General features: G+C 37.3%; 1 protein-coding gene and 1 pseudogene across 4 annotated transcripts in view; one reads left to right on the top strand and one right to left on the bottom strand.

The window, feature by feature from the left end:
- Positions 1–19,289, top strand: part of TFCP2 (transcription factor CP2) — a 131,425-nt gene extending 112,136 nt beyond the window's left edge. For all 4 annotated transcript variants that reach the window (XM_077170918.1, XM_077170919.1, XM_077170920.1 and 1 more), the window contains 4 exons: positions 7,222–7,355; positions 7,778–7,920; positions 17,274–17,325; positions 17,749–19,289. In XM_077170918.1, the coding sequence (XP_077027033.1) occupies positions 7,222–7,355; positions 7,778–7,920; positions 17,274–17,325; positions 17,749–17,786 (367 nt within the window). In that variant the 3' untranslated portion in view covers positions 17,787–19,289. The remainder of the gene's footprint in view (positions 1–7,221; positions 7,356–7,777; positions 7,921–17,273; positions 17,326–17,748) is intronic.
- LOC143691825 (protein DBF4 homolog A pseudogene) lies at positions 3,254–5,535 on the bottom strand (annotated as a pseudogene).
- Positions 19,290–25,688: the final 6,399 nt, after the last annotated feature.

Raw genomic sequence — 25,688 nt, 5'->3', positions numbered from 1 at the left:
GTCCACCATCAGTTCAGCTTTTATTCAGTCATTCCAAAGTCTGCTTTCTCATCCACATATTTGCTTGTCCATCCATCCCATTTAATCATAACTTCAATAAATCACTCACCCAACCAGCATTTACTGAGCACATCTTTGTGCTGTGCACTGAGTTTGGTCAAATCCTTATTAAAATTCCAGTCATGATGGAAAGGAAGGGCATGCTACTGGCAATCAGTCTTACTGGCACCATGGACGACTTTGCCACCTTTTTCTTGAGAGTTTTTTTTTTTTTAATTAATAAAAAACAACAAATGAACAAAAACATTCTTAACATATGATCATTCCATTCTACATATATAATCAGTAATTCACAATATCTGAACATAGTTGCATATTCATCATATGATCATTTCTTAGAACATTTGCATCAATTCAGAAAAAGAAATAAAAAGACAACAGAAAAAGAGATAAAATGAAAACAGAAAAAAAAAGATTATACATACCATACTCCTTACCCCTCCCTTTCATTGATCACTAGCATTTCAAACTAAATTTATTTTAACATTTGTTCCCCCTATTTTTTTTTCCAAATATTCTACTCATCTGTTGATAAGGTAGATAAAAGGAGCATCAGACACAAGGTTTTCACAATCACACAGTCACATTGTGAAAGCTATATCATTATTGAATCATCATCAAGAAACATGGCTACTGGAACACAGCTCTACATTTTCAGGCAGTTCCCGCCAGCCTTTCCATTACATCTTGAATAACAAGGTGATATCTACTTAATGTGTAAGAATAACCTCCAGGATAACTTCTCAACTCTGTTTAGAATCTCTCAGCCATTGACACTTTATTTTGTCTCATTTCTCTCTTCTGCCTTTTGCTTGAGAAGGTTTTCTCAATCCCTTGATGCTGAGTCCCAGCTCATTCTAGGGTTTTTCTCAATCCTTTGATGCTGAGTCTCAGCTCACTCTAGGATTTCTGTCCCAGGTTGCCAGGAAGGTCCACACCCCTGGGAGTCATGTTGCCCGTAGACAGGGGGAGGGTGGTGAGTTTGCTTGTTGTGTTGGCTGGAGAGAGAGGCCACATCTGAGCAACAAAAGAGGCTCTCTTGGGGGTGACAGGCCTAAATTTTAAGTAGACTTGACCTATCCTTTGTGGGATTAAGTTTCATATAAACAAACCCCAAGACTGGGGCTTAGCCTATAGCTTTGGTTGTCCACACTGCCTGTGAGAATATCAAGAATTCAATTTGGGGAAGTTGAGAGTTGCTTTTAATAAGGGAAACATGAGAGAGTAGAGGCCAAGGACAGTTGAGTGCATGTGTAAGCCTTAGCAAGCACATGTATGCGTGTGTGGAGGTATTCCTAGGGTAGGGTAGTGGAAGATTATGATAATATCTTACTCCAAGCAAATGCAAAGTGTGTTTGATTCCTCACAACACTATTACGATCTCTAGGGAGGGAGTATAGGCATATTGGCCCCATTTCACAGAGGTGATAACCAAGGTTCAGTCTGCTGGAATTCATTCTACCCTGAAAGCTCGAGGCAATGTTGCCTCTTCCAGGAAGTTTTCCCACAACCTTCCTGTTGAAATGAACCTCTCAGTCTTCTATAATCCAGAATCCTTTGCTGATAATTGAGTTAAGGTATTTTCTTATGGTTCTCCTTTCATTGTCGTTGAATGGCTATTTAGGTATCTGTTCACTGGTCCACCAGTTGGTTACTTCTGGAGGGGTGACATCAGGCTATTCATCTTTCTTTTTGCTTCCACTCCAGCCTCCAGCTTATACATAATACTTTGCATACATCAGATGCTCACTAAATGCTGTTCATTGCTAAGAGACCTGCTGAAGGTCATCCAGACTGACAAGCCCACAGTTTGGGATGTTACTTTGCCAGAACCTAATCCAGGCTACCATTATCTCTCACCTGCAAACCAACGTGAGCCTGATTGGTCTTCCTGCTTCCAGCTTGTCCCTGCCCTGTACCCTACCCCCCTTCCTCTACATTTCAGCTGAGCAAACCTTTAAAAATGTAAATCAGGATCCCCACTGTGTTAAGGATAAAAACCACAAAACCTCCCAATGTCCTAAGTGTTCAGCAGGGTAGACCCCAGCTTTATCTCCCACTTCCTCTTCCTCTCTGTTCTCTACCCACATGGAATTTCTTTTCTTCTTCAAAACTCACCAAGTTCTTTTTTGCTTGTTGGCTTTGGAGCAGTGCTCCCAACTTACCCTCCCCTTCTCCCTCCCCAGCCACCTTCACCTACCTCGCTATGCCTCCAGGCAGCTCTCTTCCTCCCTCCCCCACCATGGTCTGCCTCTGCTGCACTTTGTCATTTCCTTTGGGGACATTTGTCCCGTGCTGAGTCCCAACCAGCACACAGTTGGCATTCTATAAATATCTGTTCAAAGACTTGCTGTAAGTTTCTTCTTGACTCCTCATTTTCCCTGAGGGTGAGGATGAGAGGAAGTGACCCTTCTCTACCCAGGACTGAAGAAGGGTTGTAAGTAACTCTGAGGTACTCTGAAGGTGGAGAAGCTCTCTTCCATGAATGTAGCTGCCCAGTCCTCTGATCTGGGAGCTCTCCACTCCTGCAGAAACCACTCTCTTCTGTTTTGTCGTAGTTCTGTTCATACCTGGCTGGAGTGGGGCTGGGGCTGGATTTATATTCAATCCCCTCTGTGTCTGCTAAGTAAGGGCTGGGAAACCATAGGGTACGGAGAGTTTGGCAGCCCAGGGTTCTAATTCTGGCTCCATCATCCAGGTAGGTTTTTGGGGTTTTTTTTCTGGGTGCATGGTCCAGTAATTGAACCTGGGTTTCCTGCATGGAAGTCAGACATTCTAACCACTGAACTACCCACAGGTAGGTTTTAATTCAACAAATAACCAGTATTCTTCTCATGAGTCGGTTGCTATTCTAGGCTCTGAGAATACATTGGTGAGTAAAATAAACAAGTACCCGATATCATGGAGTTTACTTTCTAATAAGAAAGACGAAGTATTTTGAATAGGGATAAGTGCTTTAAAAAATGGAAACTAATGAATAAGCAAGAACAAGGTTATTGGCTAGAGAGTGCCAAGAAATTTGGTCAGAAAAAGCCTCTGGGGAAGGGATATTTAAATTGAGTTATGAGAAGGATGAAGCCATGGGGTCATATGAGGGAAGAGTGTTCTGGGCAGAACAGCAGGTGCAAGGGCCCTGAATCACTTTTTTTTCACATTGTGAAAGTTATATCATTATCTGAATCACTTTTTTTTTTCAATTTTGTAGAAAAACGCAAACACCTTTATTGTTAATATTTACATTCAGTTCTTTAATGAAGTTGGCAAAAAATTCTAAGAATTTTTATACATATTTATAAAAATTTCAAGAATATGATCCTTATTACTTGTGTAAAGTACAAACTGTTTAAAAAAGACTAAAAGCCAGTGAATGTAGAAGTGGAAGGGGAAGAGAAAAACATTGACAACAGATCATTGGAATTTTCTTCTTCCCAAATATCTATAATATTACATGTACCACTGTTTTCAGCATAGCTTGTAAAGCCTAAAAATTCTGATTTTTCTTCACTGGTCTGAAATAAGTCCAGTAAAGATTGCATTGGTGAACTACAAATTCTGTTTTCTTCTTGTGTAGCAAGAAACTCTGTTCTTTTATCTGATTCCACATTCAGTTCCAGATTTTCTTTCTTATTTCTTCCTAATATTTTCACTTTCCGATGGATTTTACCAGAAGGTAAAGTATCCATATTCTTGGTGTCACAATCATTTGTTTCCATGAGAGGGCTGTGGGATGGAGTATTTGCCTGGATTGTTAGGTAATCTTGTGAACTGTTTATTGCTATCAGACCAGAACCACGACCAAATGTTGAATTAAGGTCCTTTTCCTTCAGATCCTTTGCTGCAAAAGTCACAGAATCTGACTTCTGCTTCAGTTGGGATGCACTATTAATGAAATCAGAATATTGTATAGCTGCCCGTAGCCCACATGGACAGTCATTTGCCCTTAGTTCTTCTAAGTCACTTTCATTTATGATGGATTTATGTTCAGAAACATCAATTATGCATCCTTGTTTATTTTCATGTGAAGATAACGGCGTAAAATTCTGTTTTATGTCATTTTCAGCTGGATTTAATATGGAATATTTGTTAGTCTTTTTCTCAAGTTCTCTCAGTTCACTAGAAGGGCAGGGGGTGGGTTTTGAAATAAACATAAATTTATGTTCAGGTTCTTGGGGCTCTTTACACAGGAAATTTTGCTTGATCATCTGTACAACTTTATTTTCCCTGAAGTCCTTCTGAGAAATATACTGCAGTTCTAGGTGCTCTCTTGGTTTAGTCTTCTTTGCAGTAACAGGAGAAAGGGATCCAACGCTGTGTTTTATTCTTTTCTGTTTAGGCGTGTTCCTTTCATATTCCACAAAATCAAAAACCAAGTTAGATACAATATCATCAACAACTTGATACTGGTTACTCTGTGCAAAGTTTCTGTGTTGCTCAGTTAGAAGATGAGTTTCAAGATCTTCGTATTTCTGCAAGCAACATTCACAATATCCTTTTTTTTCCCTCTCTTTCAAATGGAGTTGAATTGGGGTACCACCGTATTTATCACCATCAGTTTGGATTCTTAGTTTAACCTGATTTTGCTTGTGGATGACAGATGGTTTATCCACATCAAATGGACTACAGGGTTTCTGAATAGAATGATTTATAAAAGGCATGTTGGTCAACTGAAGATAAAATGGCCTATAAAGTTGAGTCATATCTTCCACCTTTACAAAAGGCTTTTTCAGTCAACCTGTTCTTGTTTTCTGTGTAGCAGCTCTTTTCCCCACATCTCTTACAGAAGTGTTTGATTTCTTGAGTAAATACAACTCTTTTTTCTTTTGTTCAATGTAGTATCTAATGTCATCAATATGAAGAATTTTTATTCCCCATGATAAGGCATTTGATAATATACTATTTGAAGGAATAAAATCATGGTCCTTGATAGCTTTTTCAACTAATAACTTTCCTCTGCTTAAGCACACTGAGTCTGGAGCCTTAAATGAGCTTCCATCATGGCTGGGATGAGGTGACGTTGTTTCTGCAGTATACACAGATTCTGGACTTGGTATAGGAGAAATTCTACCCAAGGATTGTGCAAATTTAGCTTCCTTTTTATTTGAAATAAGATAACTGATATCTTTGCTGAGAAATTCTTCAACTCGCCCTCCAAGATCTTTAATGTCTTTTTGCAGTTTTTCAGATATTGTGACAGAAGGTAAATCCAGGTAAAATACTTTTCCCCAAAGTGGCTTATATTTGGATTTTTCTGGTTTGTTGTTATCAGTTTTCAGAGACTTCAAAGAGGGTCTGTTTTGTTCATTTTTGACTTGGATTCCACCCTGAAAATGTTCTTTGCTATGAATCCTCATGGCTCCGGAGTTCATGGCAGCCACCCGGCACCTACATACTGGGTCTGGAGAGGGTGTCGCGCCGGGCGGCCGCGAAAGCACAGCTCCCCCGGGTCTGCTAACAAGCCAGCTCTGAATCACTTTTAATTGGAGAAGCAGTCATTCCTGATTTTGGGTAAAAATTATTTAAGTATCTACTTGCAAATGTAATTTGTAAGTTCCTTCCTTTTTCGGATTTATAATTTCAAATGGGTAGTAATAATATTGATGGAAAAAAAACCATGTAGGTCAGTGGCAACAGAACCAAATGACTAAATAATAAAACAGATTGTGAAGTATTTATGTTCATCATAAGGGAGATTGAAACAGGCAGGCTATAATCTCAGAAAAATTTAAGGGAAGAGGTCACATTCACAGGTTTATAACTTGGGAAAAAAAAGAGTGGATCTTTCATTTGTTAGTGTATTATTAAAGAGTCTTTAGCAGTAGGAAAGAATAAGATGATCAAATCAAGAGGTAATTGAATACCCTTGCTTAAGAAGAAAAGAAAGAAAGTTTAGGCTACTTAGGAGAAAATAATGAGGGAAATGAGGTATTCCAGTATATTGTATTTCAGTTTTTAAGTAACCTGAACCATAAAACAGTGGCTCACACCTTTTTTTTTTAAGCTTTTTTTATTGTATAGTATAACATATATACAAAGCAAAGAAATAAAAAAAGCTGTAGTTTTCAAAGCACTCTTCAAAAAGTGGTTACAGGATAGATCCCAGAGTTTGTCATGGACTACCATATGATCCTCTTTTGTTTTTCCTTCTAGCCGCGCCAGAATATAGGAGGCTAGAGGGCTTAAATATTTTTTTTATCATCACAATCGATTTTTTTCCCTTTTTTGTGTGAAAAATAACTATAAATTTCAAAGCACAGCACCACAGTTAGTTGTAGAACATATTTCAGAGTTTGACATGGATTACAATTTCACAATTTTAGGTTTTTACTTCTAGCTGTTCTAAAATACTGGAGACTAAATGAGATACCAATTTAGTGATTCAGCATTCATATTCATTTGTAAAACCCTATCTTTTCTGTATAGCTTCACCATCACCTTTGATCTTTCCATACCTCTCTTTGGAGTTGTTTGCGCTATGGCAGTTCTAAATTTTGTTTTTGGAAGGGTCTGTCACTAATACGGGGTAGGGAGATGAAACTATCAGATGCTCTGGAGAGGCTGGTCTAGATTTCAGGACTTATCTGGACCAGGGACCCATCTAGAGGTTGTAGGTTTCTGGGAAGTTACTCTAGGGCATGGAACCCTTGTGGAATCTAATATATTGCCTTAGGTGTTCTTCAGGATTGGCTGGAATGGTCCTGTTTGGGGGTTGACAGATTCTGATAGGTAGCAAGGTCTACCTGAAGCTTGCGTAAGAGCAACGTCCAGAGTAGCCGCTTGACTATCTTTGACAGTGGTGTGGGCCTTTATACCAAAGGTCACGAACTCAAGTGAATGGCAGTCAAATTTGTGCTGTACTGAAGAATGCATGTACCATGTAAGGAGAGCAGCTGATTGTTTCTATGTGAAAATGTGGGCCCCAGATTTCCAGGCTTGATTTTTCAAGAAAGCCCAAATTTCAGAGGTCTGTATGGTGTCACCAATTGGTAACTAATTCAATTTTTTCAAAAACACCACTGGGGAGCTAATAAAACATCAGATGAGCTGCATTTGGCCAATGCACTGCCCTGCTCTATACTATTCATATAGACACACAAGTTCTTCCTTAAAATGTGCTTACCGTGAAAAATCTAAGGCTAACAGGCTGTTTTTTTTTTCCCTTAGGATGGTGCGTCCAAGGTTGACCATTTATGTTTGTCAGGAATCCTTGCAGTTGAGGGAGCAGCAGCAACAGCAGCAGCAGCAGCAACAGCAGCAGCAGAAGCATGAAGATGGAGACTCAAATGGTACTTTCTTCGGTAGGTCGTTCTGAATGCACCAGGACAGACATGAAGAGAGGTGAAACGATGACTTATGGGCATATGTGATGGCAGTTCATCAAACAGCCATCAGCATTTACTAGAAGTAATGACAATCACTAACGTTTATTGAGCTCCTAATATATGCCAGACACTCTTCTCGGCACTTTTAATGCTTTAATTTTTTACAACTAATATCTCCTCTTGGCATTAGATTTTATTGTTATTCCCAATGTTTAGATGAGGAAGATGAGGTTTAGGAATGTTAAGTAACTTGCCCTAGGTCACAGGGCTTGCAAGTGTGGCTGAGCCAAGATTTGTCCTCCACATGAGCTCAGAAAAGTGGACATTCCTCCTGATCAGAATACTTGTAGAGCAGAGAAGCCTTGTACTGAAACTGCATTGCTCTCTCCCTGTTTCAGTGTATCATGCCATCTATCTGGAAGAATTAACAGCTGTTGAACTGACAGAAAAACTTGCTCAGCTTTTCAGCATTTCCCCTCGGCAGATCAGCCAGATCTACAAACAGGGGCCAACAGGAATCCATGTGCTCATCAGTGATGAGGTAGATTTTTCATTACAGCTGAATCACCAGATGATTCAGTTAATATGTCAGGGCATGTCATTCGACCAAGAACAGCTTTATTGGGGTAGAGATGTCCTTTCTGAGTACATTTTATGACATTTAAAAATGAAATGGTTTACATCACTCTTCTAATTGTTTCCCATCGAACCTAAATTCAAGAATGACTTAATACCATCATCATCAATTTTTTAAAAATACATGAAAATGCTTTCTTTAACGGAAAATTTATATCATTTATTGGATTCTCTGTACTATTATTTCCATTCCCTTCTGCCATATAATTTTATCTTCCATAATATATTCTTCTTCTTTTTTTTCAACTTTTTTTATTAATTAAAAAAATTAACAAACAAAACATTAAGATATCATTCCATTCTACATATACAGTCAGTAATTCTTAATATCATCACATAGTTGCATATTCATCATTTCTTATAACATTTGTATCGATTTAGAAAAAGAAATAAAAAGATGACAGAAAAAGAAATAAAATGATAATAGAGAAAAAAAAAGATTATATATACCATACCCCTTACCCCTCGCTTTCATTTACCACTAGCATTTCAAACTAAATTTATTTTAACATTTGTTCCCCCTATTATTTATTTTTATTCCATATGTTCTACTCTTCTGTTGATATAGTAGCTAAAAGGAGCATCAGATACAAGGTTTTCACAATCACAGAGTCTCATTGTGAAAGCTATATCATTGTTCAATCATCATCAAGAAACATGGCTACTGGAACACAGCTCTTCATTTTCAGGGTTCCCTCCAGCCTCTCCACTACATCTTGAACAACAAGGCGATATATACTTAATGCATAAGAATAACCTCCAGGATAACCTTTTGACTCTGTTTGGAATCTCTTAGCCATTGACACTTAGTCTCATTTCACTCTTCCCACTTTGGTCGAGAAGGTTCTCTCAATCCCTTGATGTTAATTCTCAGCTCATTCTAGGGTTTTTCTCAGTCCCTTGATGCTGAGTCTCAGCTCATTCCAGGATCTCTGTCCCATGTTGCCAGGAAGGTCCACACCCTTGGGAGTCATGTCCCACACAGAGAGGGGGAGGGTGGTGAGACTGCTCGTCATGTTGGCTGGAGAGAGAGGCCACATCCGAGCAACAAAAGAGGCTCTTCTGGGGGTGACTCTTAGGCCTAAATTTTAAGTAGACTTGACATATCCTTTGTGGGGTTAAGTTTCATATGAACAAACCCTAAGACTGGGGGCTCAGCCTATAGCTTTGGTTGTCCACACTGCTTGTGAGAATATCAAGAATTCAACTTGGGGAAGTTGAATTTCTCCCCGCTCTCACCATTCCCTGAAGGGGGCTTGCAAATACTTTTCCAGTCATTGATCAAATCACTCTAGGATTCATTGGAGCATCACTCTGGACAAAACAACAAAATCTCATGTCCTACCTGAGATTCCAAGTACTTATGACATTCAATCAAACTATCTACATGAGTTATATTAGGAAGTGCTCTAGTCAAAATATAAATTTTGTAACAAATAAACATTTTTTGCTTTAGTTTCACACATAAGGTGACATTTTTTTTTTTATTAATTAACAGAAGAAAAGAAATTAACCCAACATTTAGAAATCATACCATTCTACATATGCAATCAGTAATTCTTAACATCATCACATAGATGCATGATCATCTTTTCTTAGTACATTTGCATCGGTTTAGAAGAACTAGCAACACAACCGAAAAAGATATAGAATGTTAATATAGAGAAAAAAAATAAAAATAATAATAGTAAGAACAAAACAAAACAAAACAAAACAAAACAAAAACCTATAGCTCGGATGCAGCTTCATTCAGTGTTTTAACATAATTACATTACAATTAGGTAGTATTGTGCTGTCCATTTTTGAGTTTTTGTATCCAGTCCTGTTGCACAGTCTGTATCCCTTCAGCTCCAGTTACCCATTATCTTACCCTATTTCTAACTCCTGATGGTCTCTGTTACCAATGACATATTCCAAGTTTATTCTCTAATGTCGGTTCACATCAGTGGGACCATATAGTATTTGTCCTTTAGTTTTTGGCTAGTCTCACTCAGCTGTTCTCTAGGTCCATCCATGTTATTACATGCTTCATGAGTTTATTCTGTCTTAAAGCAGCATAATATTCCATCGTATGTATATACCACAGTTTGTTTAGTCACTTGTCTGTTGATGGACATTTTGGCTGTTTCCATCTCTTTGCAATTGTAAATAATGCTGCTATAAACATTGGTGTGCAAATGTCCATTTGTGTCTTTGCCCTTAAGTCCTCTGAGTAGATACCTAGCAATGGTATTGCTGGGTCGTATGGCAATTCTATATTCAGCTTTTTGAGGAACTGCCAAACTGCCTTCCACAGTGGTTGCACCATTTGACATTCCCACCAACAGTGGATAAGTGTGCCTCTTTCTCCACATCCTCTCCAGCACTTGTCATTTTTTGTTTTGTTGATAATGGCCATTCTGGTGGGTGTGAGATGATATCTCATTATCGTTTTGATTTGCATTTCTCTAATGGCCTGGGACATTGAGCATCTCTTCATGTGACTTTTGGCCATTTGTATTTCCTCTTCTGTGAAGTGTCTGTTCAAGTCTGTTTCCCATTTTGTAATCAGATTGACTGTCATTTTGTTGTTGAGTTGAACAATCTCTTTATAAATTCTGGATACTAGACCTTTATCTGATATGTCATTTCCAAATATTGTCTCCCATTGTCTAGGCTGTCTTTTTACTTTCTTGATGAAGTTCTTTGATGCACAAAAGTGTTTAATTTTGAGGAGTTCCCATTTCTTTATTTATTTCTTCAGTGCTCTTGCTTTAGGTGTTAGGTCTATAAAACTGCCTCCAGTTATAAGATTTAGAAGAAATTTCCCTACATTTTCCTCTAATTGTTTTATGGTCTTAGACCTGATGTTTAGATCTTTGATCCATTTTGAGTTAACTTTTGTATAGGGTGTGTATAGGGTCCTCTTTCATTCTTTTGCATATGGATATCCAGTTCTCTAGGCACCATTTATTGAAGAAACTGTTCTGTCCCAAATGAGTTGGCTTGACTGCCTTATCAAAGATCAAATGTCCATAGATGAGAGGGTCTATATCTGAGCACTCTATTCAATTCCATTGGTCAATATATCTATCTTTATGCCAGTACCATGCTGTTTTGACCACTGTGGCTTCATAATATACCTTAAAGTCAGGCAGCGTGAGACCTCCAGCTTCGTTTTTTTTCCTCAAGATACTTTTAGCAATTCGGGCACCCTGTCCTTCCAGATAAATTTGCTTATTGGTTTTCTATTTCTGAAAATTAATTGTTGGGATTTTGATTAGTATTGTGTTGAATCTGTAAATCAGTTTAGGTAGAATTGACATCTTAACTATATTTAGTCTTCCAATCCATGAACACGGTATGCCCTTCCATCTATTTAGGTCTTCTATGATTTTTTTTAACAGTTTCTTGTAGTTTTCTTTGTATAGGTCTTTTGTCTCTTTAGTTAAATTTATTCCTAAGTATTTTATTCTTTTAGTTGCCATTGTAAATGGAATTCGTTTCTTGATTTCCCCCTCAGATTGTTCATTACTAGTGTATAGAAGCACTACAGATTTTTCAATGTTGATCTTGTAACTTGCCACTTTGCTGTACTCATTTATTAGCTCTAGTAGTTTTGCTGTGGATTTTTCGGGGTTTTCGACGTATAGTATCATATCATCTGCAAACAGTGATAGTTTTACTTCTTCCTTTCCAATTTTGATGCCTTGTATTTCTTTTTCTTGTCTAATTGCTCTGGCTAGAACTTCCAACACAATGTTGAATAACAGTGGTGATAGTGGACATCCTTGTCTTGTTCCTGATCTTAGGGGGAAAGCTTTCAGTTTTTCCCCATTGAGGATGATATTAGCTGTGGGTTTTTCATATATTCCCTCTATCATTTTAAGGAAGTTCCCTTGTATTCCTATCCTTTGAAGTGTTTTCAACAGGAAAGGATGTTGAATCTTGTCAAATGCCTTCTCTGCCTCAATTGAGATGATCATGTGATTTTTCTGCTTTGATTTGTTGATATGTTGTATATCATTAATTGATTTTCTTATGTTGAACCATCCTTGCATACCTGGGATGAATCCTACTTGGTCATGATGTATAATTCTTTTAATGTGCTGCTGGATTCGATTTGCTAGAATTTTGTTGAGGATTTTTGCATCTATATTCATTAGAGAGATTGGTCTGTAGTTTTCTTTTTTTGTAATATCTTTGCCTGGTTTTGGTATGAGGGTGAATTTGGCTTCAGAGAATGAATTAGGTAGCTTTCCCTCCACTTCAATTTTTTTGAAGAGTTTGAGCAGGGTTGGTACTAATTCTTTCTGGAATGTTTGGTAGAATTCACATGTGAAGCCATCTGGTCCTGGACTTTTCTTTTTGGGAAGCTTTTTAATGACTGATTCAATTTCTTTGCTTGTGATTGGTTTGTTGAGGTCATCTATTTCTTCTTGAGTCGAAGTTGGTTGTTCATGACTTTCTAGGAAGTTGTCCATTTCATCTACATTGTTGTATTTATTAGCATAAAGTTGTTCGTAGTATCCTGTTATTACCTCCTTTATTTCTGTGGGGTCAGTGGCTATGTCTCCTCTTCCATTTCTGATCTTATTTATTTGCGTTCTCTCTCTCTTTCTTTTTGTCAATCTTGCTAAGGGCCCATCAATCTTATTGATTTTCTCATAGAACCAACTTCTGGTTTTATTGATTTTTCAATTGTTTTCATGTTCTCAATTTCATTTATTTCTGCTCTAATCTTTGGTATTTCTTTCCTTTGGCTTGCTTTGGGGTTAGTTTGCTGTTCTTTCTCCAGTTCTTCCAAGTGGACAGTTAATTCCCGAATTTTTGCCCTTTATTCTTTTTTCATATAGGCATTCAGGGCAATAAATTTCCCTCTTAGCACTGTCTTTGCTGCATCCCATAAGTTTTGATATGTTCCGTTTTCATTTTCATTTGCCTTGAGATATTTTCTGATTTCTCTTGTAATTTCTTCCTTGACCCACTCGTTGTTTAAGAGTGTGTTGTTGAGCCTCCACGTATTTGAATTTTCTGGCTCTCTGCCTATTATTGATTTCCAACTTCATTCCTTTATGATCTGAGAAAATGTTTTGTATGATTTCAATCTTTTTAAATTTGTTGAGACTTGCTTTGTGACCCAGCATATGGTCTGTCTTTGAGAATGATCCATGAAGGCTTGAGAAAAAGGTGTATCCTGCTGTTGTGTGGTGTAATGTTCTATAAATGTCTGTTAAGTCTAGCTCATTTATTGTAATATTCAACTTCTCTGTTTCTTTATTGATCCTCTGTCTAGATGTTCTGTCCATTGATGAGAGTGGGGAATTGAAGTCTCCAGCTATTATGGTAGATGTGTCTATTTCCCTTTTCAGTGTTTGCAGTGTTTGCCTCATGTATTTTGGGGTATTCTGGTTCAGTGCATATATATTTATGATTATGTCTTCTTGTTGAATTGTTCCTTTTATTAGTACATAGTGTCCTTCTTTGTCTCTTTTAACTGTTTTACATTTGAAGTTTAATTTGTTGGATATTAGTATAGCTACTCCTGCTCTTTTCTGGTTGTTATTTGCATGAGATATCTTTTCCCAACCTTTCACTTTCAGCCTATGTTTATCTTTGGGTCTAAGATGTGTTTCCTGTAGACAGCATATAGAAGGATCCTGTTTTTTAATCCATTCTGCCAGTCTATGTCTTTTGATTGGGGAGTTCAATCCATTAACATTTAGTGTTATTACTGTTTGGGTAGGACTTTCTTCTACCATTTTGCCTTTTGTATTTTATGAGTCATATCTAATTTTCCTTCTTTGTACACCTTTCTCCACTCCTCTCTCTTCTGTCTTTTCGTATCTGTCTGTAGTGCTCCCTTTAGTATTTCTTGCAGAGCTGGTCTCTTGGTCACAAATTCTCTCAGTGACTTTTTGTCTGAAAATGTTTTAATTTCTCCCTCATTTTTGAAGGACAATTTTGCTGGGTATAGAATTCTTGGTTGGTAGTTTTTCTCTTTTAGTAATTTAAATATATCATCCCACTGTCTTCTCGCCTCTATGGTTTCTGCTGAGAAATCTACACATAGTCTTATTGGGTTTCCCTTGTATGTGATGGATTGTTTTTCTCTTGCTGCTTTCAAGATCCTCTCTTTTTCTTTGATCTCTGACATTCAGACTAGTAAGTGTCTTGGAGAACGTCTGTGTGGATCTATTCTCTTTGGGGTGCACTGCACTTCTTGGGTCTGTAATTTTAGGTCTTTCATAAGAGTTAGGAAATTTTCAGTGATAATTTCTTCCATTAGTTTTTCTCCTCCTTTTCCCTTCTCTTCTCCTTCCGCGACACCCACAACACGTATATTTGTGCACTTCATATTATCATTCAATTCCCTCCCTATATTTTTCCATTCTTTTCCCTATAGTTTCTGTTTCTTTTTGGGTTTCAGATGTTCCATCCTCCAGTTCACTAATCCTAACCTCTGTCTCTTGAAATCTACCATTGTAGGTTTCCTTTGTTTTTTTTTCATCTCTTCTACTGTATCTTTCATTCCCATAAGTTCTGTGATTTGTTTTTTCAGACTTTCCATTTCTTCTTTTTGTTCATTCCTTGCCTTCTTCATATCCTTCCTCAATTCATTGATTTGGTTTTTGATGAGGTTTTCCATGTCTGTTCGTATATTCTGAATTAATTGTTTCAGTTCCTGTATCTCATTTGAACTATTGTTTTGTTCCTTTGACTGGGCCATATGTTCAGTTTTCCTGGTGTGATTTGTTATTTTTTGCTGGCGTCTAGACATTTAATTACCTTAATTAGTTTATTCTGGAGATTGCTTTCACTTATCTTACCTAGGGTTTTCTTGCTAGATGAGTTTGTTGTCTGTCTGTTCTTTGACCTTCAGTTCAGCTTTTTCTGGGCCTCTAGCTTAAATTTTGTTTAACAGAGGGTAATTTTTCAGTTCTTGTTTTCTTGTTTCTTGTCCTGCTTGTAAGGTGCCTTTTCCCTCCCCACCCTTAGGAGGGTCTACATAGGTATTACAGACTCCAGCCTGGTTTTCCCGGACTAAACTGGCCTCCTATCAGGGGGAAGGAGTCACCTGCTTCAGTTTTCCCTGAGGGTGAGACCCAGCAGGTTGAAAGACTTTCCTGTGAAGTCTCTGGGCTCTGTTTTTCTTATTCTGCCCAGTATGTGGCACTTGTCTGCCTGAGGCTCCCACCAGCCAAAGATATTGTGGCTCCTTTAACTTTGGAAGGCTCTCCCTGCTGGGGGCATGGTGGAGACAGAGGAGAGGTTGTAGGCTGGTTTTAATGGCTTCAAATTGTCAAGCCCTGGGGTCTGAATTCTTTGAGAGAGGGATTCCACCTAAGTTGGGCTTCACCCCTCCCCTGGTGAACAGGCGGGAGACAGCCCTGAAAGCAGTCCGTTTCTGCCTATGTCTGGGGCAGTTGCAGCCCAAGTAGTCCCACAGCTGAATCCAGAGGCAGCCAAGCCTCCGTAGAAACAGCCTCAAAAACTTCCGTTTTGTCCCCTTTCCTTTTCGCCTTGACCAGTTTTGCCTGAGCTGGGGGCCTATTTTTAGTAGTCAGAATTTGTTTATTAATGCCACAATTGGTGTTTTGTTGGACTCAGTCCCTGCTACTGTTAGAGTGTCTTTCGTTTCCCTCTGGGAAGCTGCCTGTGGGGGAGGGGCGCCGGGCGCTGGCTGCCGCAGCTTGGGAAACTCACGGTTCCGGAGATTCACAGCCAGTCCCGTTGGTCCAGATGGGGTACGCTGTGTGTCTGGTCACTATCGTGGCTCCGGGAGCTGTTCTGTACTGTTTCTGGTTATTTAGTAGTTGTTCTGGAGGATGAACTAAAGTGCACACATTGCTAAGCCGCCATCTTGGCCCCCTATTCTTATTCTTGAACATCTTTTTTTTTTTTTTTTTTTTTTTTTTTAGAGAGAGGGAGGAAGGGAAGGAAAGACAGAGAGAAGGAAGGAAGGATAGAAGGAAGGAAAGGAAACATCTTTAAACATTTTCTTGTTTTATTGTATTTTGTTTGTTTGTTTGTTTTTTACATGGGCTGGGGCCGGGAATCGAACCGAGGTCCTCCGGCATGGCAGGCAAGCACTTTGCCCGCTGAGCCACCGCGGCCCGCCCCTCTTGAACATCTTTTATTGATCATCCTCTCATACTCTTTGTAACACAAATTTGATTATAAAGTGAAAAATTATTCTGAATAAAATTAGCATAATTATTATAAATTGATCAAAACCACATAAATATATTACAAATTTTGTTAAGTAATTATTAAACATTAAGGAAAAAGAGCATATTTAATGAGATAGATGGGATTGTTTCATCCCTTACCCCCACTTCCTTCGCACAGTTAGTTCATCTGTACATGAATCCTGCCTATTGATTACTAAAGTGAAATAGAGTTCAGCATCAACTCCATCCCAGATAAGAGTGCTATGGAACCAGATTCACATAAATTGATAAATAGGAGTGGATTGGACTTTTGATATAGCAGCATCACAGGGTTGTTTTTGAACTTCTGAGTTACATGCCAAAAATTACACAGTGATGTTATAGAAAATGATTTTGTATCTATCATTTCACAGTTTTTTATTAGGTCACTCTTCAATTCTGGTGAAAGGAAATAATTGGAAACCCATGCCTCTTACAGCGGTTTGTTACCCAGTTGTTAGTGTCCACATTTGCAGTTATACTTGGAGGCTTTTATACACTGGGGCAGGTAGGGCACCTTAGTAGGATTCCAGGAAGGTAACACATGCATTTATTTGCAAAATGGGAAAAGGGGGTTTGAGAAGAAGAAGGAGAAGTGAAGAGGTTATTGGGTAGTTTTAGGAGAGAATACATGGAGAAGTTGAAGACCTGTAACTCAGAAAATTACTTGGGAGACAGAATCAGTCCTGGAGCTCCCTACTCTGACACCTTTTCTGGGAGTTTTATCTGGAGGCTGCTCAGGCTTTGAAACCTAAAAAACAAATAAATGGGCAGGGTCGGGGTGGGGGTACCCAAAACCAAAACATGGCTTTGAAGAAGGCTTTTTAAATTGGGGAGAAAAAAAATCATGTGGTTCTACAGATAGCCGTAAAATACTATGTTTGTAACCAGTAAAGCAGCCTCCCTTCTAACCCTCTCTGGGTATGGGGCAGTCCTCAGGAACTTAAAAATTGAGAGGAATTATTTTTCACTTAAATCTGATGTAATATAAAAGCCACATAGTCAAAATAAATGGAGCTAATGAAAGTTTTTAATAATTGGTAATATTTTGTTTGTTCTTTTTCAGATGATACAAAACTTTCAGGAAGAAGCCTGTTTTATTCTGGACACAATGAAAGGTAATAAAATAATTAGAAAAACACCTTTCTCTAAGGAGTTTAAAGGCTTTTTTCATTCTTTACTTCTTTGAGGAAAGATAAGGGAAAACAGCAACCACTGCATTTAAGATAGAGAAAGCAACGCTATTAGCGTGATCCTTTGGGTCTGTTGGTTTCTTGCCATTATTAGAGTAGATAGAGTGTAACTGACAACTCTTTACCATTCTTTTTCATCTTCCATTAACAAATGAAGAAATCAGAACATGTTGTTTGTACAGTATATATTTGTTTTAAGTGTGCTATGTTAGTTAATAAGTATGTTCCCCTTTGTCCTACTGTTTTGTTTTATTTTTTCCATTCTCCCAACAAACTTACCTTTTTTTTTTCTCCTACTGTGTTTTAGGAGTAAGTAAAGATCAGTCTCTTTCTCTTTTTTTTTTACAGCGGAAGCCAATGATAGCTATCATATCATACTGAAGTAGGAGTCGGGTATTTGATCCCGAGTGGCTGCTGCTTCCTTCACTTCTTGGAAATTCACCTCTTGCAGGGGGGACGTGAATAGAGATTTGAAGGTCTGCAGGAGCCGGATCCATCTGACTGTGGCGGCAGGGGGGAGCCTGGGCCATAGAGGAGGAATCCCAGCCCTCTGGGAGGGCCCAAGCTCTTGTGACACCCACAGATTCCTACCAACATGCAGCTCTTCAGCTATCTCCTAGTTACAATTTGTGGACTTTGTTTTTGTTCATTATCAATAAAAGCACCACATTATTTGTTAAGATGTATGTAGGGCATAATGATGATGGAAATTGTGTGATGTTTAATGGAAAGATGTTAAATTTTGTGATATGGAGCCATGTAATTTTTTTTCTAATATAAAGATGAATATCTATATTCCTAAAGCTAGATCCTCAACCTCTTTTGCATCAAACCTACTGGCACCCTTGCTATTTTGCCACAGTTGGTCCCTGAGAACCTTATCAAAGAATAGAAATACAGAGATAAAAAAGAATTTTTCTTTTGGTTCCCTGTAATATACTATGCTAGTAATATATACTAGTAATAACAATTTTTACTAACGTTTATTGAGCATTTATTTGTGACAGGCAGTATGATAAATTCTTTAAATGGATTATCTTGTTTAATCCTGTTAATAACCCTATGTGAAATAGATATTATCATCCCTAATGGAAGATGAGGAAACAGACACAGTAGTAACTCAGTGACTTGCTAAGTAACAGGCAGCCAGAAGGTAGTGTTGCTGCAGTCCAAACCCACGTAGCCTGGCTCCTAACCACCGGACAACACTGCCACTCCATAGGCTGTGCTCACCATTGTTTATAACTGTGGCTCTTCTGGTGAATAGGATACAACACTGAGTGAGAACCAAGGAATCAACCACTGAAAGGTACAAACCACACCTAAATAATGAGGACAAATCAAGACCTCTAAAAAAATGAAAGCCTAGATGCTTGTTTAGCATCATCAGTTATCAATTTTGCAGAATCTGAAGTGATGAAAACCGGGGATTGTCTTTAACTCCCAAAGTTCACTGTTCTTGGATGACTTTCTTAAGACTATTTATTCATGAGTTAGGCTAACCCATTCATGAGTATGTTTCCCCTTCCTGCATTCTCTGTTGTATAGGAAGTTCTTTTACTCATATAGTGTTCTTTATATATTTCTTCACAAGAAATTCATTCCGATTCCATTCACACTCTTTCCATATGTTTTTGTTCTTCCTTAAGAATCACTGTGTGTGTGTATGTGCATGGTATAAGTGTGTAAGACCATGTCTTTTATCATGCATAAAGTTTTATCTGAAAGTCCTTTTACAGATTATGTTCAGGTGAAAGAAGATAATGTTCGAAGATTCTGTATTGGATTTGGATTTGTGTGTGTGTGCGGGTATGTTTTTAAAGCATTTGATAAAGCTTAAATGTTTTTATACAGAGATTTTTGTTCATTAAAATCAACCTGCAACATGGTCTAATTCTTCTTGGTTTGAAACAAATTGAAAATTTTAAAACCTGAAGGTTAAATCAGGTCAATGACTCATCTAAAACTGACCTGGGCAACTTGACATAGTAGGCCAAATTTTCAGTGAATCATTATGCAATGTCCAGATTTGGGGTGGGGGTACATTTCTAATTGTATTGTTCCTAGGACTGGTTCTTCAGGGAAGTCAGCTCTCTGCTCAGCAGTCTGCTGTTATTACTATTTTTTCCTATTCTGTTTGAATGTTAGGCTAGGAGAGTTGGACTAGATTACTTTCTGTTGTAATACCATTTTATTGAGATATATTCACACACCATAGAAACCATCTGATGAATACAATCAGTGGCCCACAGTATTATGACATAGTTATGTATACATCCCCGATCAGTTTTAGGGCATTTTTATTAGTCTAGAAAATAAATAAAAATAAGAAACCCTAAAACCTCCCGTACCCCTTATCCCCTCCTATTATTGACCCTTAGTATTGGTGTGGTACATTTGTTAGGTTGTTGAAAGAATATTAAAATATTACTGTTAACTATAGTCCATAGTTTGCAATAGGTATATTTTTTCCCATATTATCCCTCTGTTATTAAGTTCTTATAATACTATTACACATTTGTTCTAGTTCATGAAAGAATTTTAGTATTGTTACAGTTGATCACAGTCATTGTTCACCAAAGATTCACTGTGTTATACAATTTCCTCTTTTACCTCCAACTTTGCTTCTAGGTGACACATGTGACTCTGAACTTCCCATATCCACCACATTCACCTGCAGTTAAGTACTTGTTCTCTCACAATGATGTGCTCCCATCACCTCTATGTTTCCAAATGTTTAGGTTCAACATAGTTAAACGTTCTGCACATATTAAGCAACTGCTCCCATTGTTTAGTATCATTCTATATCCTGGTAACTTATATTCTATATTTTATATCTTTGAATTTTCATATTATAATTAGTTCATATCTATGAGATCATATATTTGCCCTTGTGTATCTGACTTACTTCATCTAACATAATTGGACTAGATGACTTTTAAGGTCCTTTCCAAACCTGTGAATATGTGACTTGATTACTGCAAATAGTGCACAAAGTTCTATTAATATATTTACTATAAATTACATTTATTAGTTTTTACTTGGAGTCAGGATTTTTGGGTTTTTTTTTCTTTTTTGGGTGTGTGTGTGTGCATGGTCCAGGAAACAAAGGAGTCAGGGTGTTTGGAGGTTAGTCTTCAAATTAATGGAAATGAATTTATGCAACTTTGTAATCACAGATCCTTAAACTTACTAGAAAATCTCTTAGGCTTCCTTTAGCTCCAGATATTTATATTGTTAATGCTGTACAACAGATAAGATTCAGTATAGTGATAGAACATTGTCATTATTCAACTTGCTTTCAAAAATTGCCTATAATCCTTTCAATTAAATGACAAATTTAAACTAGCTTTTTCATTATAAGTGGAATACCCAAAGTGATACATTCAAATAATGGAGAGGTATAACTTCCTCTCCTTACCTCCTAGCCCCATTGTATAGAGATAATCACCACAAAATGTTTCTCTTTCCTCCCATCACAATACACACATACATGCAAACAAATATACAAATGGGCTCATGTTATACTCATGTCTGCAATTTGCTTTTTGTGTTTAACAAATCTTAAGTATCTTTCTATATTAGATTTCGATATCATTTTTCTTTTTTTAAGTGCCCTTTCCCTATGGATGCCATTTAGGTTGGGTCCTTTTGAACATCCTATTACTTCCATCTTCATGAGTATTTTGTATGTGTCTAAGATATTCCTAGAAGTAAAAATTGCCGATTTTTTTCTTTTTTAACAATGTACTAGTTGATATTTAAAATAAATACTAGTACTTAACATTTCCATTAGCGTGGGGGTATAAAAAGCACAAGGGTTAGATTTGGGACCCTCCTGAAAAGCAAAGTAGCATCTTATTTGACTTAGCATTGTCTGTGCTGTTTGCTTGACGTGTAATACGTTCTGTCTAGAAGAATCTGCTGCATAAAGGAGATGGTTAAAATGGAGTTGTTGAATGTTTAAATAAGTTTAGTAGACTGAAATGCTAATGATTAATGAAAGGGAGAGGTAAGAGGTATGATATGTATGAGGTTTTTTTCTGTTTTCTTTTTATTTCTTTTTCTGAACTGATGTAAATGTTCTAAGAAATGATCATGATGATGAATATACAACTGTGATGATATTGTGAGTTATTGATTATATATCAAGAATGGAATGATCATATGGTAAGAATGTTTGTGTTTGCATGTGGTTATGTTTAATTAATTATTTAAAAAAGGAGTTGGGGGAAAGAAGGAGATGTAGTCATTGCAGGACTCTAAAGATTGAGTACTAGTCACTCCATGAAATGTGGCTATTAAGTAATGAGATTGTTCATCCAATATTTTTGCCCAATAAGAATGTTTGGCCTCATAAATGATTTACTTAAGAAGCCATTTTGAAAGGAAGAGAAATGGGGATGGTTATGGCTGGAAAGAGATTACAGTAGAACAAATAACAGACAATCAAAGTCTCTGAAAGACCTGAGAAAGTGAGGTCCATATGAGAGAGCAGACAATGTTCTGATTCCTGGAAGTCAGGCAAGTTCAGGCACCGAGTATGTTGTGAGGGACAGCATGATTATGACTCAAAGAGTAAACTAGATGAGTAAGTAGTCTCTAAAGCATGAGGAAGCTTGGCAAGTGAAGGCTTGGTATAAGGGATGTAACTGTCATTTCTGATTTATGCTTAATGAAGGCATGCTCTTCAAGAAAATATTTCCTACAGAGATTTCGACTACCTTGCAAACCTTGAAGGATTGAATGAAATTTCTGCATTCCTTTCTGAAAGTAATATAAATTGGGGATGCTCATATTTGGAATCTTTCTCTCCGCTAGCTTTTTTCCTCTGGCCAGGGTCTAACAATTCCGGGTAGTTTGAAACTATGATATTTATAATGTTACTGAATCATTGATCTGCTTCTATCGCCATAGGAAAAAGAAATTCCTCTATAGGAATTTATTCTGTTATCAACTTCACTGATCTATTACATACAAGAATGCTCATCTAAACCAGAACTATATAAATGCCTCACCTAGCTGTATCATTCATATACTAGTTCCTATAGTTAATCCTGTATTAATTTTCTGCTTGTCCACCTGTAAATTCTGTTTTCTGAGTAATGGGATAAGGGTTTTTCTCCTAAAATGTTTGTTTTTAATTTGTGGTTTATGTTTTGTTTCATTATACCTACTCCAAGGTTTATATAGAGAAGAATATAAGCAAAATGAGCTGGAATATGTGCCCTATTTAACCTGAGATTAATGTAATTAGCACTTGTTTTTTTCTGTATCATTAATGCTTCATTTCTCCTTGCTTCTTTTAATGACCTTGCATTTTACTTTGACCTTGAACTTCCATCCATTTCCACTTCTTTCTCTTTTCCTACATCTTTACTCCTCACTTGCAAATCACTGTGTTGTTCCTATGAACATAGGTGTAAGCTACAAGGTAACAATAATATTACCTTGACAATTGCAACTACATCTAATATTTGCATTCTCAAGTTCAAAAATTTAGAAGTTATATATGAATTAAAAATGTCAATTAGATTAATGTCGATTGTAAGGGAACTCGCTATTTAAAATAATACTACCATGTCCATTTTGTGCTGCATGGAATCTTTTGAAACATGAGTAATAGCTGATTTATTTATTTGAATCTATGTTTTTCGTATATGTGCTTAAGATGAGATACATGTTCTTCATTTTAATCAGCGCAGAATCCTGTTTTCTTCCTGGTATCTAATGCCTGATTTTTCATTTAAGGATTTAGTTTACCCCTTTCCCTTAACATCTTTACAACCTTGCTTCAGATTTTCTTTCACCTCTTTGAGTTTATTAAGTTCGTGCTCTCTAAACTTATCCCTGAACTCTACCTACTCAAATCTCGTATTTTTAAATAGGCTGTGTGTGTGTGTGTGTGTGTGTGTGTGTGTGTGTATTATCTCATACATAGATAAATTTGCACATATCTTTTTTGAGTTCTTCTTTCTTGTTATCACTCATATAGCTTCTTCATTGTCCCAGCTTTCAGAATGCTGTGGTGGTCTTTTCCCCAGATTTGCACATACTGATCTCTTTCTATTAGTGTAGAATTAGTCACAAAGAGGTGCCTATCTCTCTGGATCTGGAATATAATTAAGTTTAAATTAGTGAAGTAACATGCTACTTCAGGGCTAAATCTTTAGGTTCCACATAAGAAAGACAAATACAGAACCTTAGTTTTTTGTTTTTTAGATTTTTATGTCACCACTTTTCTTTAAAAAAAAACCTTACATCTTTTCTATAATCAGATATCTAATTTTTCTACCTGTATGACCTTATGTAGAGCTGGAAATTAATAACAGCTGAAATACTTTGTGCAGGCATTATGCTTAGTGTGTGATAAGGGATTTTTCTCACTTAATTGTCGTAACTACTCTGTGTGGTATAAGGCAGTGTGTCCTCACTCACAGATGAGAAACTGAGATAAGCCCAAGATTTTAGAGGAAGCATATGATAGTACTATGATTTGGAAAACATTACCATTGTTTATTTTAGCTATCAATAATTGAAAGACACACTTTTGTTTTCTTTATAAATTAAAGGTATGCTATCTTGCCACTTTCTCTCTAAGAAGCTTAGCACATAATATGCTTCTCTTATTTATCTTCATCTCTCTGCAAAGTGTATTTGTATTCTCACTTCTCTTTTGGTAGTTGATACAGTATATACTTGGGCCATCAGATTGCTCTGTGTTCAAATCCCCGATTTTGCTCTGCCTCGAAGTGACCCTGGACAAAATAATCTCTCAAGTCTCAAAAAGGAGATAATACTTAATTCATAAGGTTTGGGGGAGGGAACTAAAGGGGATAATGTATATAAAGCACTTTAGTTCCTAATGCCTATTTAGTTACTAAATAAATTTAGGATACTATTAACTATAAGATCACCTCCACAGGCAAACATAACTGCAAGACTGATGTGTAAATACTGCCCAGGACATGACATCTGATGTCTGCTTTTCACCTGCAGCTACTGTTTACAGTGCTGTTCTTGAGCATATATCTTTTCCTCCTATTCTGCTTTGACTTCTCTACTCCTAAAACAAACCACCTTCATGTGATTTGTGCATTCTGAGCTGGTCTATACGTATGTTGCAAAATGGTCTGGGACAAAGCAGTAACATTTGAAATTGCATGTCCAATGTTAATACTAATATTATTAGCATTTATTCTCAGTATTCTTTGTTGTTTCTATTCTACAGCACTTGAGTTTTCTGAACAACTACTACCTGACCTTTGCCCTCCATAGGCTCTACTTGGGCTGGAATAGAATTTCAATTATTATGGACAAACTGGCGACACTGTAGTAACTTTCCTAGTAATTCTATCATGACAATGAAATATGGTGAATAAGTAGTTGTGATGTTTGTTAGAGGCCCAAATGTCACAGCCATATAATTTCAACATTTCCACTACTCTCAGATCTTTTGACTAATTCAAAGCTTATTTTCAGATCATATCCTGCTATTTTCTCAAAGAGCGTTAACCTTGGTTTGGCTATCTTCTAGCTTGGTGGCATTAACCAGCAAAACTGGGACAATAGGGACTTCCACAACTGCTGAAACTGGGTGTGCAGGCACCTGAGACACATCCTTAGCTTCCCAACATGGCCTTCAGGCTGGGTTGTTTTTGTTTATTTGTTTGTTTTTTGTCATTCAGCCAGCTGATTCTAGCATGGTCTGAGGCCTTTTCCTTTTTTGCTTTCTGCATTCAGGAAGAACAGAATCATGAACAGAATCTCTTAAAAAATGAATAGGAAATTTACAATGTCTCCACGCAGAAGCTACAGTTTACATGGCATTGACTGTGTTCTAATCATCTCATGATATTAATTATTTAATCTTCATAGAACCCTGTAAGAAACATATTATCCCCATTTTACAGATGAAGAAGCTAAGGCACAGAAAAGTTATGTTTCTTGCATAGGGACACACAGCTAATGAGTGGAGGAGTGGGGGGTTTATATTCAGCTAGTCTGGCTCCAGGGTCCATGCTCTTGAACACATTATAGCACCCCTACATTTTAGCAGATAGGGAGATGAATAGCACATGGCACCCTACGGATTGTATCTCTGTGTGTGTATGACCCATTTCTTTTTCATTTTGCAGCGTCGTTTCCTAGCTGGCTCCTTGGATTCTCTGATGTCACATAGGGGAGGGGACTGGAATTCTTGGCATTTTTTCCCCAAGCCATCCAATGTTTCTAACTCTGAAACTGAATCGGCTTTTTCACTAGTAGATTTGGCTCCATGGTTTCTT

The sequence above is a fragment of the Tamandua tetradactyla genome, chromosome 7, assembly GCF_023851605.1.
Source record: "Tamandua tetradactyla isolate mTamTet1 chromosome 7, mTamTet1.pri, whole genome shotgun sequence".
Taxonomy (NCBI): domain Eukaryota; kingdom Metazoa; phylum Chordata; class Mammalia; order Pilosa; family Myrmecophagidae; genus Tamandua; species Tamandua tetradactyla.
Note: the sequence above shows the minus strand (reverse complement) of the source record. Positions and strands in the feature narration are given on the sequence as shown.